We start from the raw sequence: 13,877 nt of genomic DNA on the forward strand, positions 1-13,877 counted from the left end.
TGAGCTGACCTATCTCTGAAAACTGACCTTAGACTTACTCAATTAAACCTTGAAATGTTTAGAGTAAAACTAAGTCAGTAGCTCAACCCTTACGGGGGATTTATTTGATAAAATAAGGTCAACTATCATGGGGGAGCTCAACACTGAGTTCTTCGACTGAATATTTTTACCAACATCAAAATGGGGGAGTTTGTTGAAATATCTTTCCACATGATTTTGATTTGACAAAATTATTTAAGTAATGATAAAAATATTCTAACACATTAAATTTAAATGCTTTGATTTATTACACTAATGTGTTTGTTCAATGTTGAGTTTAATTGTGTATAAGACATTGAGATTAAAAAAAAGCCCAAAGGCCCATGAAGTGGAAGTCAAGCCCAAGTCAACACATCAAGACCATTCGGCTCAAGAGTTCAAAACGAAGCCGTATCAACTAAAACGACGACTCAGCAAGAGAAGGATCGAGAAGCCTTCGTGGCAAAAGCTTCAAGAAGAAGCTGCTGAGTTGGACGACAAAGCAGTCTGGACAGCGGCAGGAAATGTTCAACTTCTAGACAAAGTATTTCTACTTTGGGAAAAGTTTAGAAGGCGCAGAAATCTGTCTCGTGGACTTTTCCTTAAATGGTGAAACATTCTGCCGAAGACTGACGAAGACAGAAGATGCAAGAATTCTATTGGCCAACGACGCTGAGCACGCCCAGAGTGACAACGACAGGAAGCCGTTTCCCTCCAACGGTTATTTCGAAATTCGAAATGACCAGGTGCCTCAAGTGTCACTATATAAAGGCCATCCATTTGCTTCAATCGATGCAGAACTTCAATTAGTCAAAACGCTGACCAAATTCATACTCGAAGATTCTGTGAGAAAAGCAAAGCAACTACCTTACACCAATTTCCATATTATTGTGTAAAAGTCTAGAGTGATTTCCAATCATCTAAAGTGTCTTAGCAATCGTTGTTTAGGACAAACACTTTATCATTTCTAGAAGAATAGAAAGGAGAGGCTGAGTACTCGGTTATAGTACTCAGCATAGATATAGGAGTGAGTAGAGGTATAGAGGAAGGTACTCTTGTTATACTCAGCTTCTATTTGTAAAAGGTTTCGTGCTCTACCTTTAAAGAGCTCAGTAGAGAATTCAAAAAGCTCGGAACGAGTTCCGGGGACTAGACGTAGGTCAGGATAAGTCTATTGAGTAATATCTTTCTAACCCTTAAACTCCTTTAATATATATTGCTTGCTGTGAAAAACTGACTAAGTAAAGAGCTCACACTGAGTTAAGTTTACTAAGAAGCTGAGTTCAGGAATAGACTCTAAGTGCTATTTCCTGACTCAAGTAAAGAAGCAGACTTAGTCACAAGTTGACTAAGCTTGTGTCTTGAATCTACTTAGTGACGCTGTGTAATCCTTTTCATAGGAAAAGAAGTCAGCCTCAACGGACAAAATTTTAAAATAGTTCTTATCCCCCCCTGGAACTAACTTGTCACGTTATAAGGGACCAACAATTTCTGTCAGTAAATGGGTATTTAGTGCTAACCCATTTTGAAGGTATCATAACCTTTGTTGGTTTATGTTAGTTGGAAACCATTCCGATAGTCAAGGTAAGAAGCACAAACGTTTTAATGGAAAGGAAAAAAGGCAGGCTAAGGAGCCCAATAAGCTAAAGCGGAAAGGGAGCAAGAAGCCAAATAACAGGAAGAAACCAAACACCTCACATGTGAAGTGTTTCAATTGCCAACTCAAAGAAAATTATGCAAAAGACTACACTTCCCTTAAGGTGCATTCAAGCAACTCACGAGTGAGTTAATTATATGTATCTAGTACTATTCTTCTAACTAAATTCCATCCTTTGTGGATTGTTGATTCATGTGCAATGGTACACACAAAAAGGATCAAGATGCATTTTCATTGAGTTTCGGCGAATTCCAGTCAGATTAAGGTGGATCTACATAGGAAATAACTAAAGATTTGAAGTGCGAGAGATTGTAGATTAAATCTATATGGTGGTGGGGCTTTCCTCCTATATGATGTTCTGTTTGTTCTGGATATTCAAAGGAATCTTATTTCTATAACAATTATGTTAAACCAGGATTCAACTTATATTTTAAGGATAGTAGTTGAAGATTGTGTTTGGAAGATAAATATAATGTGGTTCTTGCATGCTAGACTAAACTTTATAGACTAAGATTGAATGAGTCGGTTATCCAAATAGGGTTTACTAAGTAGTTTAAATAAAGTTAACATGTCTCCTTGTGACTTATAAGGGAAATATATTTAGAAAACCATTTTGAAAAGCTAATAAAGTTAAATATCCTTTGGAATTATTTCATTGAGATGTATCTAGTCTGTTCAGTGTTAGGGCTATGCATGGGGCCTATTATTTCATCACTTTCATTGATGACTATACCAATTGGTCATGTCTGCTTGATCCCACATAAGTCTAAAGTTTTAAACTATTTCAACAAGTTTAAGAACCTTATTGAGAATCAATCAGATAGAAATATTAAAGTTTGGAGAATTGACTATGGTTAAGAATATCTCTTAGATGAATTAAAAGATTTATATGATGAAAATGGAATTGAATATCGGTTGTTAATTTTGCCCAACCTGCAACAAAATTGTGTTGCCAAGAGGAATAATAGAACTCTGATCTATATTTCAATCATTTTCAAATGGTTTTTTTATTTAGTTTGTTAATGTATCTCAATCATTTTCAAATGATTTATTTATTATTTCATTCATGTTTAGTTAATTTTACAAGATGTGGAATTCTACTGATAGTTGATGAAAGTGTTTGAAACTGGCTAAAATTGGCTAAAATTCTTTAAAATCATCGAAGTTTTCAATCATATTGTAATATGGTGTTTTTGTTTGTGTGTGTGTGTTTTTTTACCATCAAGAATCTGTGATTGGTGATATTGAAGATGATGTTGATGTTGGAAAGGAAGTTTTTATTGAAATTAAAAGAAAAAAATAAGTCAATACTTGTTTTAGATGGTTTTGAGAATTATCCTTTTGAAATTAAGTTTGGTGGATCCATAGTTTGTTATGATGTTGATGGTAGAAGAATTGTCGAAAAATATATGCACTGGATGACAAACTTGAGGTCGTCCGATGTTTCTTTGAGTAAACCAAATAGAAATTGGATTTTGAAAGATTATTTAAAGATTTTGGATATTTAATATATATTTTCTTGTTTGTGTTTTATGTTTGTATGCTTTAAGGATAAATAATAACTAATAAAAAATTTCTAGGATTGTCAAAACGTGGTATGAATTGAGATATGATAACATGTAGCAACCATCTGAAATGGGAGTTGAATCAGTTGAAACAAAGTCATGTTTTATGAATTGTTGAACAAGCATATGTAAATGTCTTGTATCTGGTTATATGAATGGTCATGGTCATAAGTGTACGAAAAGGTGGTTAGAAATTGATGAAGTGTTAATTCCTACTAACATTGGGAATGAAGTGTTGATTCTTTGAATACTTCAACATTTAGGAATTATACTAAATAGTCTACATTGAAGTATACCAAAATTTTGGCAAAGTATCTTCATTATTTTGTTATTCTTTGAGATCTTCTAGAATTATTGAAAATCGAACCTTATATTGGAAAATCTTGGAATGCTCCACTGGAGTTGGAGTGCGTGAAAGGTCTGTCTTAGCAAACAGCCAAGTATTATATTTTTCTATTATCATTATTATAGAATTTAATAGTTTTTTATTTTATTTTTTTTATAACAACACTTCCTTCATTAATGATAATTTTGCCATTGGGGAGACGTAGTTGGGTTCGGTCGTGGCACCTCCGATGATAAAGTCAGTAATGAAATTTGAGATTAATAGATATTGAAAAGTATTCAAGAGAGCGTTGTTAACTTACTTATAAGGATGTTCTGATGGGGGTATATGTACCCTCTCTTTTGTAACATGCTCACTTTAATTGAGTTTAATTGTCATTAATCATCTTATTAATTGTTATTAATCCTTCTATTAATTGTCATTAAGACTTCTTTAAGACTCTCTTAAGACTTCTTTAAGACTCCTTTATATTTGCTCATTACTGACAGTTGATGACATCATTTGCAAATCGAGTTGTTATCAGAAGTCCTCTTTAAGAGTCTAAAAGGCTCTTTAGGGCTTTTGAACTTCTAGGCGTGACTTGCATTTAATGCTCTTCTGTTAAACACATTTTCCCAGGCCAGTAAGAGTGGGACACATCATCAAGCTTTTCCCGCTTCTCTAAGCATCATGCTCAACACGAATCTCCCCCTGTTGAGTAGCAAAGTTTTAGTTTTGCAAAGTTCTTTGTAACAACTTTGAATATATTTTAGTACTTTTTTGGCCAAGTATGGGCTTGGCCTTTTTTGCTTTCATAAGTATTTTGTCAAGGATATATAGATAAGTGTCCAACCCTATATCTACATTTGTTGCTTTTGGCACACACCTTGTATGTTTAAGCAAATGTTTTTTCAAAGTATCCTTACTCTGATTTTGCAGAAAAATTCACTTTCATTCGCCATTCTAGGAATTATCCACTCTAGGATTTATATCGCCATTCTAGGCATTTCCATTCGTTATTCACAACTCTAGGCTTTATATCGTCATTTTAGGCATTCTCCACTCTAGGTTTTATATCGTCATTTTAGGCATTCGCCACTCTAGGCTTTATATCGCCATCTTAGGCATTTTTCCCATTCTAGGATTTCACCATTCTAGGCATTCTCCATTCTAGGCCTTTTTGCCATTCTAGGCAGTTTCTCCATTCTAGGCATTTTCGCCATTCTTATTGTGCCTGGATGCATTCTGTCTCTTATTCTTTCCACCACCGATTGTGACCTAGTCACATATTCTAGGATCGGAAGTTCCAGTGTTTGTGGGAGTCGTTGGCCTGTAAATGAAGATAAAAATTATGTTTACTTACCCGTGGGGCCGAAGTTGTACTTTCATATCCGTGGAGCAGACTTCTTGATGGAAGATTCGTTTGTAGTAGTAGAGCCAAGGTTTGAGTTTCGGGTTAAATTGAGGTTGGAGTTTCTATTCTAGTTGTCAGGCTTATGAGTAACTCAATCAAACGATTTCCTAAGCTCTGACTTATGTGGTTTGCCAACATAGATCCTGCCTCTTCCAGTAAGGTGGATGGAGACTTATTATCTATATCCACTACTTGCTCTATCGTTGAAGAAACAAGAGTTGTAGTTTGTACAAACCGCAAGATCCCCCAATAGAGGGTGATACCTCCGTTGACTCCATTGTACTGTTCATTGTGAAACTCTATACAATCAAGATTTGAGATTTTTTATTATTAAAGTCAACGCTCACCGTACCAATCTGATAACATCACTTCCGTCGTTGAGGAGACGTCGTTGGGTTCGACCGTGGAAACTCTGATGATAAACTCAATAATGGAATTTGAGATTAATATATATTGAAAAGTATTTAGGAGAATGTTGTTAACTTAGTTGTAAGGATGTCCTGATTGGGGTATATATACCCTCTCTTTTGTAACATGTTTGCTTTAATTGAGCTTAATTATCATTAATCCTCCTATTACTTATCATTAATCCTCCTATTAATTGTCATTATACCTTCTTTTAGAAGGAATAACGTTTTTGTCATTACTCCTTTAAGACTTCTTTAAGACTCCTTTATATATTTTTTATTGCTAACAGTTGATGACATCATTTGCAATTCCGGATGTTATCAATTTTATTGTTTATTTTTTTATTGTGAGTGTGAAGTATTGTGGAGCAAAAAATAGACCAAATCATATTGAAAAGATGCATATGTTAAGGTTGTATACTTTGTTCTACCATTATAGGAAAGATGAAGCATATGGATTGATAGGTTGATGTTGAATGTGAATAATTTTTTTGGCAAAAAGCAATATTAGGCCTTTGATCTTTCATTTTTTTGTTCATTAAGCTTTTGAGCATTTATTTTTTATTTCATTAAACTCTTGATGACCAAATTAGTAAGTTGTGAATATGGAATTCGGTTAACAGACTGTTATTCATTTCACCTGCATTCGAAATTTTATTTTTACACAGTTTGAAAGCAGTTTTGGATGTATAATGTGTGACAATAAGAAAACGGTAAAAATCTTAATTCAAACTGTAAAATATATATTTTTTTTAATGATTTCAAATACATATGTAGTTAATAACGTCTTTTTTAACAGAATTACATATTCACAACTTACTAAGTTGGTCATCAAGGACTTAATGACAAAAAAAGGGAAATTTACATTAAATTCACAAATAATTAAATAAATACAAATCAATCATATTAAAAAAATTCATCTACTATCTATCAAATATGAGAACTTTATTATGTAAATGTCAAGCCACCCATAATTTGTGGGGAACGTAATAAAAGGAATTATTATAAGCAACTGCCAAATTCAAAGGTGGTATCCTCATTTCAAATAATTCAAATAAATGTTTGATTTAAGTGTAAGTACTTTTAAAAACCTGAATTTCCATGTAAATGTTCCAAAAAAAAAGATCAGAGACTTAATGTATCTAAATAAAAGATTAAGGGCTTAATGAATAAAAAAAAATAAAAGATCAATTGTCCAATGATGTTTTTTTTTATGAAGTATTGAAGTAATTTTTGTGTTTGTATTAAGTAATGGAGTAGTATTTATATTGTAGTTTATTTTGTAAATTGAATTAAAATATATTTGTATTATATATTATTTTTTTGTTGTAGTTTATTGATTTATTTCTATTTCATTCACTTTCAATTTCATTTTTGAATTATTTTCGCTATTTTAAAATAATGATAATTTTTTGTGATTTGTATTGTAAGGATATTGATACTAATTTTATGCACTTTTACTTAAATTCTTTTATCTTCATTGAATTTATGAACATTTTGAATTTGTATTTAAATTGTTTCGTAAAGTTTTTTTTTTTTTACTTATTCTATCTTTGTTGTCTTTTTATTTTACGAGTTTTTTAATTGAATTTTTTAAATTGTTTTGAATCTTTGTATTTTAAATCGAATGAAGCTAAAGAATGTAAATTGTTATTGAATTACATATATTGGAATTTGGATGAAGAGATCGGATTTGAAAATGCTTTTTATTTTTTTTTATTTAGATTTTGTGTAATTTAAATTCTGATATGAAAATAATTTCAGATTGTTTATTTAATATGCGTCAAACAAGCAGATTCTACAGTGTTCAAGAGAATTTTCCAGATGAAAATAGTCCAATATGTTTGTGGGCTATAAAAGCCCATTGAAAGGTCATATTAGGGTGGGTATAAAGTAGAGAATCATTTCCTACCGTTTCTTCTCAAGACAGAAATAGAGATTGAATCAAATTCAAATTTTGAATTTTGCAGAGATAAATAGAAAGAGAAAGGGATAAACATGGCAACTGCATCAAACGACATGAAGAATTTCTACAGGCAAAGGAAAACTGGCATTTCCAAACCATCATCCTCAAAGTCCAAGAAGAAATCGCCCAAAAATGCTGCCGCTATCGGCTCTGATATCACCCAACCTAAGGCCCTAATTTCCCATGGCGCTCCTGATCTTAAAGGTACCCACTCGCTCTTTTTTTCTATAACTAATCGTCTTCTTTTTCTCTTTGATTTATGTTCTCAGGCTCTTTTACCCTTTTTTTTTCTTCTAGGGTTTTAATCACCACTCTGTTTTCTTTTATTTGATTTACTTGATTATAACCAACATACGTATCTGTGTCTCCTTGCATCATTTTTTCAGAACTCTGACTTCACTATTTTAATAGCATTTCTGCTCAAATTCTATTGACATGAAGCTAAATAATGTCCTTTAAGATTACCCTACCGCTCAAACTTATTTTGATTTTCTTAGAAAGAATGAATTATGAATTTGGGGACTTTTTTCTAGTATTATGTTTATGTGGAAGTAGAACGCTGAAGACGATAAATAATATTCTTAGAGCTTGATTGGATGAGGGGTTTAGGAAATAGTAAGGTTGATGGAAACCTTGATTGGGAGAATGAAAATTTAGGAGGGTAAAGGTGTTGGAGGGGTTTTGCGAAGGTTGAGAAGGCTTGATTTTATTGCAATTCTTCCAATTTTGGGGGTTTGGAAGGGTTGATCCTTCCCCCTTCCTTCCTTTATTTACCCTTCTCAACTCTCCATCCAACCAAACTCTTTGGTAAAATTGAATTACAATCAGTAATGATTTAGGGTTTGGCATAACATTTTCTGGATTTCTACCACACTATTACTTGAAACCATGTGTTTGGCATAGTTTAACAGCTTTCTTGTGTTGTTCTGTTGGTTGTGGTGGTAGATGATTATGACAAAGATGAGCAAGTGTTGAGGCAATTTGACATGAACATGTCATATGGGCCATGCATTGGGATGACTCGGCTAGGTCGTTGGGAGCGTGCTAATCGATTAGGCATGAACCCACCCAGAGAGATCGGGTGTCTGTTGAAGGATGGAAAGGTCAACTCAGATTGCCTGTGGGATGGCCGTGTTTAAATGTTGTTCCGATTGTATGTAGTATGTATTAGAATTCTGTTTATCATTATGTGTTTGTGTACTCTTGTTTTTGTAATGTTCAGCCTCTGGCTGTGCTGCTTGAATGTTCATATGCACTTCTGAACTAATGGTTTGCTGATCTTAATGGAATGATTTTGCTGACAAAACTAATCGGCCTTGTGCTTATGTTTGGAAGCTGAGTTAGGCACGTTTATTACTGGAATTCTTGCATATCTAGTTGGCAGATTATAATTTTTTGCAACATGAATACGGATCATTTTTAGTGAGGGTATGAAAAGTTTTTTTGAAGTTTTGATCCGTCGGTCTGTTTCGTATTCATTATTAAGCACTGTGTGATGCAGCAGGCACGAGAAAAGTTGCCTTGCCTGTAATATGTTTTATGTAATTCATTGAGGTTCATAAGTGGTGAATGTTATTCAATAGACCGCTTGATTTTGTTCTTGATTATGACTGGTGTATGAGACACTATCATCAGAGTAAGAGTAGTTCAAAATCAATTTTTTTTACGTACTATAAAACTTTTCAAAATTAAATTAGATTTGAACTACAAAAATAAGGTTTTCTCATTTGAAGGAATTTAGAAAAATTAATTCTCTATTATATATTAATCAAGTTAGATTTTATAATTAAATATGAATTCAATAAACTAATTAACCACCAACAATCTTAATTTACTAGGGATAGTGGGGTTGGAACCGCTGATGACCAGGACTACCTCGTGTGAGGGGCGGCCCTGCCGGCCTAGGGCCTACGGCTGTAGGGGGCTCAAAAAAAAATTTTTTGCCTTTATATGTATATATGAAATTTACTTTTTTTTAATATAAATAGTGATAAAATTATATAGGATGACCTATTTCTTTCCGAAACATCATTGATAAAAAAAATTAAAAAGCCTATTTTATTATGTATAAATTTTTTTATTATTAAAGGACTTTTGTTACTTATTTTGCCCAGAGCCCCTAAATTGTTAGGACCGGTTCTGCCTTGTGTCTCCGTCCCTAGTCGTAATATTACCATTTTTACATTAATTCTATATGTTGTTTTTATAGAGTGGAAAAATGGTGATTATTTATAGTCAAAAGAAGATTTGTTTGCATGTGAAAAAAAAATTGGTTCTTGGATGCAAGAAGAATACCTTGGTTTGGAGACTAGATATCTAAAGGATGTGTGTGATCATATTTTCTTTGATTGTTAGAAAAAAGAATTTTGATAACATTGTTAAATTTCGTATGATGTTTTTTTATATTACTATTGAAATTAACGACGTATTGAAATAATTTTTGTAATATCAATATTCTCTCATGTTATTTACTTAAATAAAAATATACTAGTCATTCAAGAACTACATGATTTCATTAATAAGAGAAGCATAGGATAATGACTGGTTATTTGACACCCAATTGCTCATGGAGATATGTTTTTGGTTGCAGGAAGAACATGTAGCAAATGAAACTCGAAGCTGAGTATAAATTTTAAGAAAAGATTTACTATCTCTAAGCAAATTAAACAGAGAACAATCTCAAAAAAGTAACAAACATGATTGAAGAACAACAAAACTGTACAGACCACAGCTTTTTCTGTGGCTGATAATTGAATTACATAAGAATAGAGATATTTAACAACAGGATTGAACTCTCTGTTTCAATCTCAATAATATTGGCTTTGACTTTGGCTAATCAATTCATTAATATGTAAAATTTTGAATTATATCCTATAAGAACCTGCCAAGAAACAATCAATCATTAATCAACTACTCTTTCTTGCTGCTAGTTTTCATTTTCTTTTCATCTGGCACACATGATGACCAATATATCGGCAACAGAGTGCACACTGCCTGTATCAGAAGGGCCCGAGGAAACCCCGAAAAATCATCTCCAGTTACTCCAACATAAGATGCTAGTGCAACACCAAAGCAACCACTCACTATCAGTGAAAGAGCTATGGCTGATGCCACTAGTGCCATCAGAGACCCCTCGCACCCGGGAGGGCACAGTTGCATCATTAAAACATTGAATGGAAGAATTTTGAAAAAGAACAGCACCTCTAAAAGCCCTGAAAATATTATGACATACAACGAGTCCGGTACCCCCATATTCCGATAAAAACCTTTCACGAATAACACATCAGAAACCATCAACAATGCCATCGTTGCCTGTACAGCTGCGATTATTTTCCTTGCTGGAACTGTTTTCAGACGCCCATTGTAGACGACACTCCAAACAAGCATTCCAGCCTGGCCAAAAACCTTGGAAAGCCCAAGTAACGATGAATCGATCTTCAAATTTTGTGTTTGATAAAAGAACATGGTTCCTGTTAATGCTGGAATTACGGCATAAGATGCAGCAAACCATGAGATTGAGTAAGCAATCTCAGGTTTCTTTAGTGCAACTAAGAGCTGTGAAAGCTGTTGCTTTATCCCAATTTTTGGTGAAGTTTTGGGAAGGTTCAGAGAGCTTTCACGAACGCAAATGGTTACCAAAAATTGGAGTACAGCAATTAGGCTGAAAAAGAGAAATGTAACTTGCGGGGCGAATCTGGTAATGGCAATTCCGCCAAGAAGGTTTCCAAGAACACCGCCAGCAGAGGCAGCGATCCAAACGAATGACTGGAGCTCACCTGAGGAAGATGATTGAGATTTTTGAGAAGAGGAAGCCTGCTGCTTCCCTATCTCTGCAACAAGAGCATCATTTCCAACCTCGGCTATTGAAGCACCGAGATTACTAAGAAGAAGGTATGCACTGATACACAAGATTGAGAGGCTTGATGATGGGATAACTGCAACAGCTAGCCACGAAACTGCTTGCAAGAAAGCTGAGATAGAAAGAAAAGCAAATCAGTCCGGAATATCAAATAATACAAGCATATGCATAATGATAGTCAATTGGAGCATTTTATTTCCAATTACCAGAAACAACCTAGTGCAAATGCAACAATAGAAACAAACATACATTTTCATTGCCAGTAAATTTCATATGTAATGAGATCATCACCTGAATTTCATACATGCACAAATGACTGTATTCAGTGATACTGGAACAGAAACGTGGAAATAAGAATAGAAGCGTATAAAAATGAAAAGATTATATTCAAGTTACATAGCAGGGAGAGATGAGGTTTGTTTCATTTTCAAAGTATGAACAAGATCATCCATAACAATTTATGATGATGAACCAATTAGAAGATTGTTTAATTCACTCTCTTAGAAAAAGAATTTAGAATTTTCTTAAATTACCTAACGCATCCTACAAATTTCAAATAAAGGTTTCAGTTTCCAAGCGCAAAAACAATCTTAAACAAGCAATTTTGGAATGAAAAACATAGTCAATTATTTGTTTTGTAGATTGTTTAATTTCTACGATTGAATTGGCAGAGTTATATTCATAGAAATTTGTTGATGAAAAAGCTGAAGAAACAGATAGAAGAATAATCAAAACAAAATAGGGTAAAGAATAGACTTACCACCGAACGCAATGTAAGGAATACGATGCTGGCCGGAGATGTAAACAGCATCCGAAACAACGCCGTAAAGAGGCTTACCGACCATAGGAAGATTAGCAGAATTCTGAAGAATCTGAAGAGTGGAAGGATCTACATTGAAGCCATCTTTCAAGAAAAAATTGAGGGCCAACCATGGAAAGCACCTGAACCCTTGAACCCAGAAGCCGAGTCCGAGTAATCCCCGGATCAGGTTTCCACGGCCTGAAACAGAAGAAGCTGACACCATTTGATTTGATCGAATAGCAAAATTTCTAGAGAGAGTGACGATGATACATATTCTTTCAGGGTTGTGGTTTGATGTTGAAGTTGCAATTTTTCAGAAAATGTTGGAGAAGGTGTTTGTTTATAAATGATGGTGGTGGGGATCGGCGGAGGACGCGTGGCGGAGTGACGTTTCCTTGTAGAAAAGGAGTCACAGATCGGAATGTGTGGCAACTGGGTACCGGATATCCTCCAACATCTTTACTCAAGGGATAATCTACTAAAATTCCCCTCATGTGTCGGCCAACAAGAATTTTAAGTCTAATGAAATTTTAGGGAAACAATTGATAACATGAATCAATTTTAAAATTTATTAAAAAATACAAACATTTTATTTTTACTTTCTAACTTTTCATCATGTCACATTTTTGGTGTACCATTTATAGTTTTGCATTCTAAAATAAAACAATCCTATCATTTGTATAGTCGGAAAAAATAATTGGCCAAATCTATTAAACTTGATGCATCATCATTTTACAACTACTCATTTATAAAAATGTGGGATCCATTTTATATTCAATTACTATCTTAACCATTTATTATTTCAGTCATGATAACTGGTTATCTGATTTCGCTTACGTGTCCATGTCGCCTTAGTAATCTGACGTCGTTGATAACCTATAAAACAGTAGCATAGGTCAGATGGGACCGCAGTCCGACGAATCTGCTTCGATATCTAAGTCATTTTATGATTTCGATCAGATTGAAGGGTATGCACTAGTTGTGGGATAGTAATTAGCGTAATGTATCTTATGTCAATACCTAATACGCTCCAAAATCCTGTAAGTCTCAAAGTAGCATTGAGCGAGTTTATGACTTTCTCATATTGTCATAATTTGTTATTTATAGGATTGTAATTTAACTAGAATGAGATCCCCCGACTATGTATGTGATGTCACGATGGGGATTGTCTCCTATTTGCTTCATGCGATGTTGCGTTGTGAGTAAATTGGATTTTAACTCACATAGTAAGCAATCACGCTCCACCAATAACTCATGTATTGCCTGAATCGAGGAAGAGTGTGGAACATAAGCTGGAATTACGGGAGGAAGATGCCCAACAAGGCCTGAAAAATGCTCATTTTGGAATTATAATATTATAATAGGAATTATAACTGAACTCCACCCAACTGAGTAGTGATGCCCAAGCCTTCGATTTTGCGAAAGAAAAGGCGCGTAAATACTGCTCAAGACGTTGGTTGACAACCTCTATTTGTCCATCGATTTCTGGATGGTATGATGTATTGTGCTTCAGTTTCGTTTCGCTTAGTTTGAACAATGTTTTCCAAAATTGGCTTATAAAAATGGGGTCTTGTTGGAAATAATTGAATATTGAAACTCATGATGTTTGACAACTATGTCCACAAATAGTTGAGCATCCTTAGAAGTCATAAAGCGGGTTGGTAAGGCGCCAAAATGCACGTATTTCGTCAATTGGTCGACCATGACCACGAGTGTTGTATATCCTCAAGAGTTTGGAAGGCCGGTGATGAAATCCATAGTGACGTCCTGTAATGGCCTTGTCGGTGCTTGCGTATAGAACTTTTTTCTAGCATACGACGCAATTCGTAATGAACTTTCAAACGTCAGATTTTAGATAGGGCTA

At 34.2% G+C, this 13,877-nt stretch overlaps 2 protein-coding genes across 2 annotated transcripts; one reads left to right on the forward strand and one right to left on the reverse strand.

Moving 5' to 3' along the window:
* The first annotated feature begins 7,290 nt into the window (after positions 1–7,290).
* Positions 7,291–8,662, forward strand: LOC136206160 (uncharacterized). The gene is made up of 2 exons (XM_065997109.1): positions 7,291–7,556; positions 8,298–8,662. The coding sequence occupies exons 1-2, from the start codon at positions 7,385–7,387 to the stop codon at positions 8,489–8,491; spliced, it is 366 nt and encodes a 121-aa protein (XP_065853181.1). The 5' UTR covers positions 7,291–7,384; the 3' UTR covers positions 8,492–8,662.
* Positions 8,663–10,031: 1,369 nt separating this feature from the next.
* LOC136206914 (probable folate-biopterin transporter 7) lies at positions 10,032–12,479 on the reverse strand. Its single transcript, XM_065998123.1, has 2 exons — positions 11,972–12,479; positions 10,032–11,323 (listed from the first exon to the last, which is right to left on the reverse strand). Exons 1-2 carry the CDS (start codon positions 12,234–12,236, stop codon positions 10,263–10,265), a joined length of 1,326 nt encoding a protein of 441 aa, XP_065854195.1. The 5' UTR covers positions 12,237–12,479; the 3' UTR covers positions 10,032–10,262.
* Between the last annotated feature and the right edge of the window lie 1,398 nt (positions 12,480–13,877).

The sequence above is a fragment of the Euphorbia lathyris genome, chromosome 9 (assembly GCF_963576675.1).
Source record: "Euphorbia lathyris chromosome 9, ddEupLath1.1, whole genome shotgun sequence".
NCBI classification, from domain to species: domain Eukaryota; kingdom Viridiplantae; phylum Streptophyta; class Magnoliopsida; order Malpighiales; family Euphorbiaceae; genus Euphorbia; species Euphorbia lathyris.

What these genes read in the sequence shown, in the direction of transcription:
- LOC136206160 (XM_065997109.1), top strand. Translation starts at nt 7,385, where the DNA reads ATGGCAACTGCATCAAACGACATGAAGAATTTCTACAGGCAAAGGAAA. An exon ending in TGGCGCTCCTGATCTTAAAG is followed by an intron (nt 7,557 to 8,297) that starts GTACCCACTCGC and finishes TTGTGGTGGTAG; the next exon opens with ATGATTATGACAAAGATGAG.
- LOC136206914 (XM_065998123.1), bottom strand. Translation starts at nt 12,236, where the DNA reads ATGGTGTCAGCTTCTTCTGTTTCAGGCCGTGGAAACCTGATCCGGGGA. An exon ending in TCCTTACATTGCGTTCGGTG is followed by an intron (nt 11,324 to 11,971) that starts GTAAGTCTATTC and finishes TTTCTATCTCAG; the next exon opens with CTTTCTTGCAAGCAGTTTCG.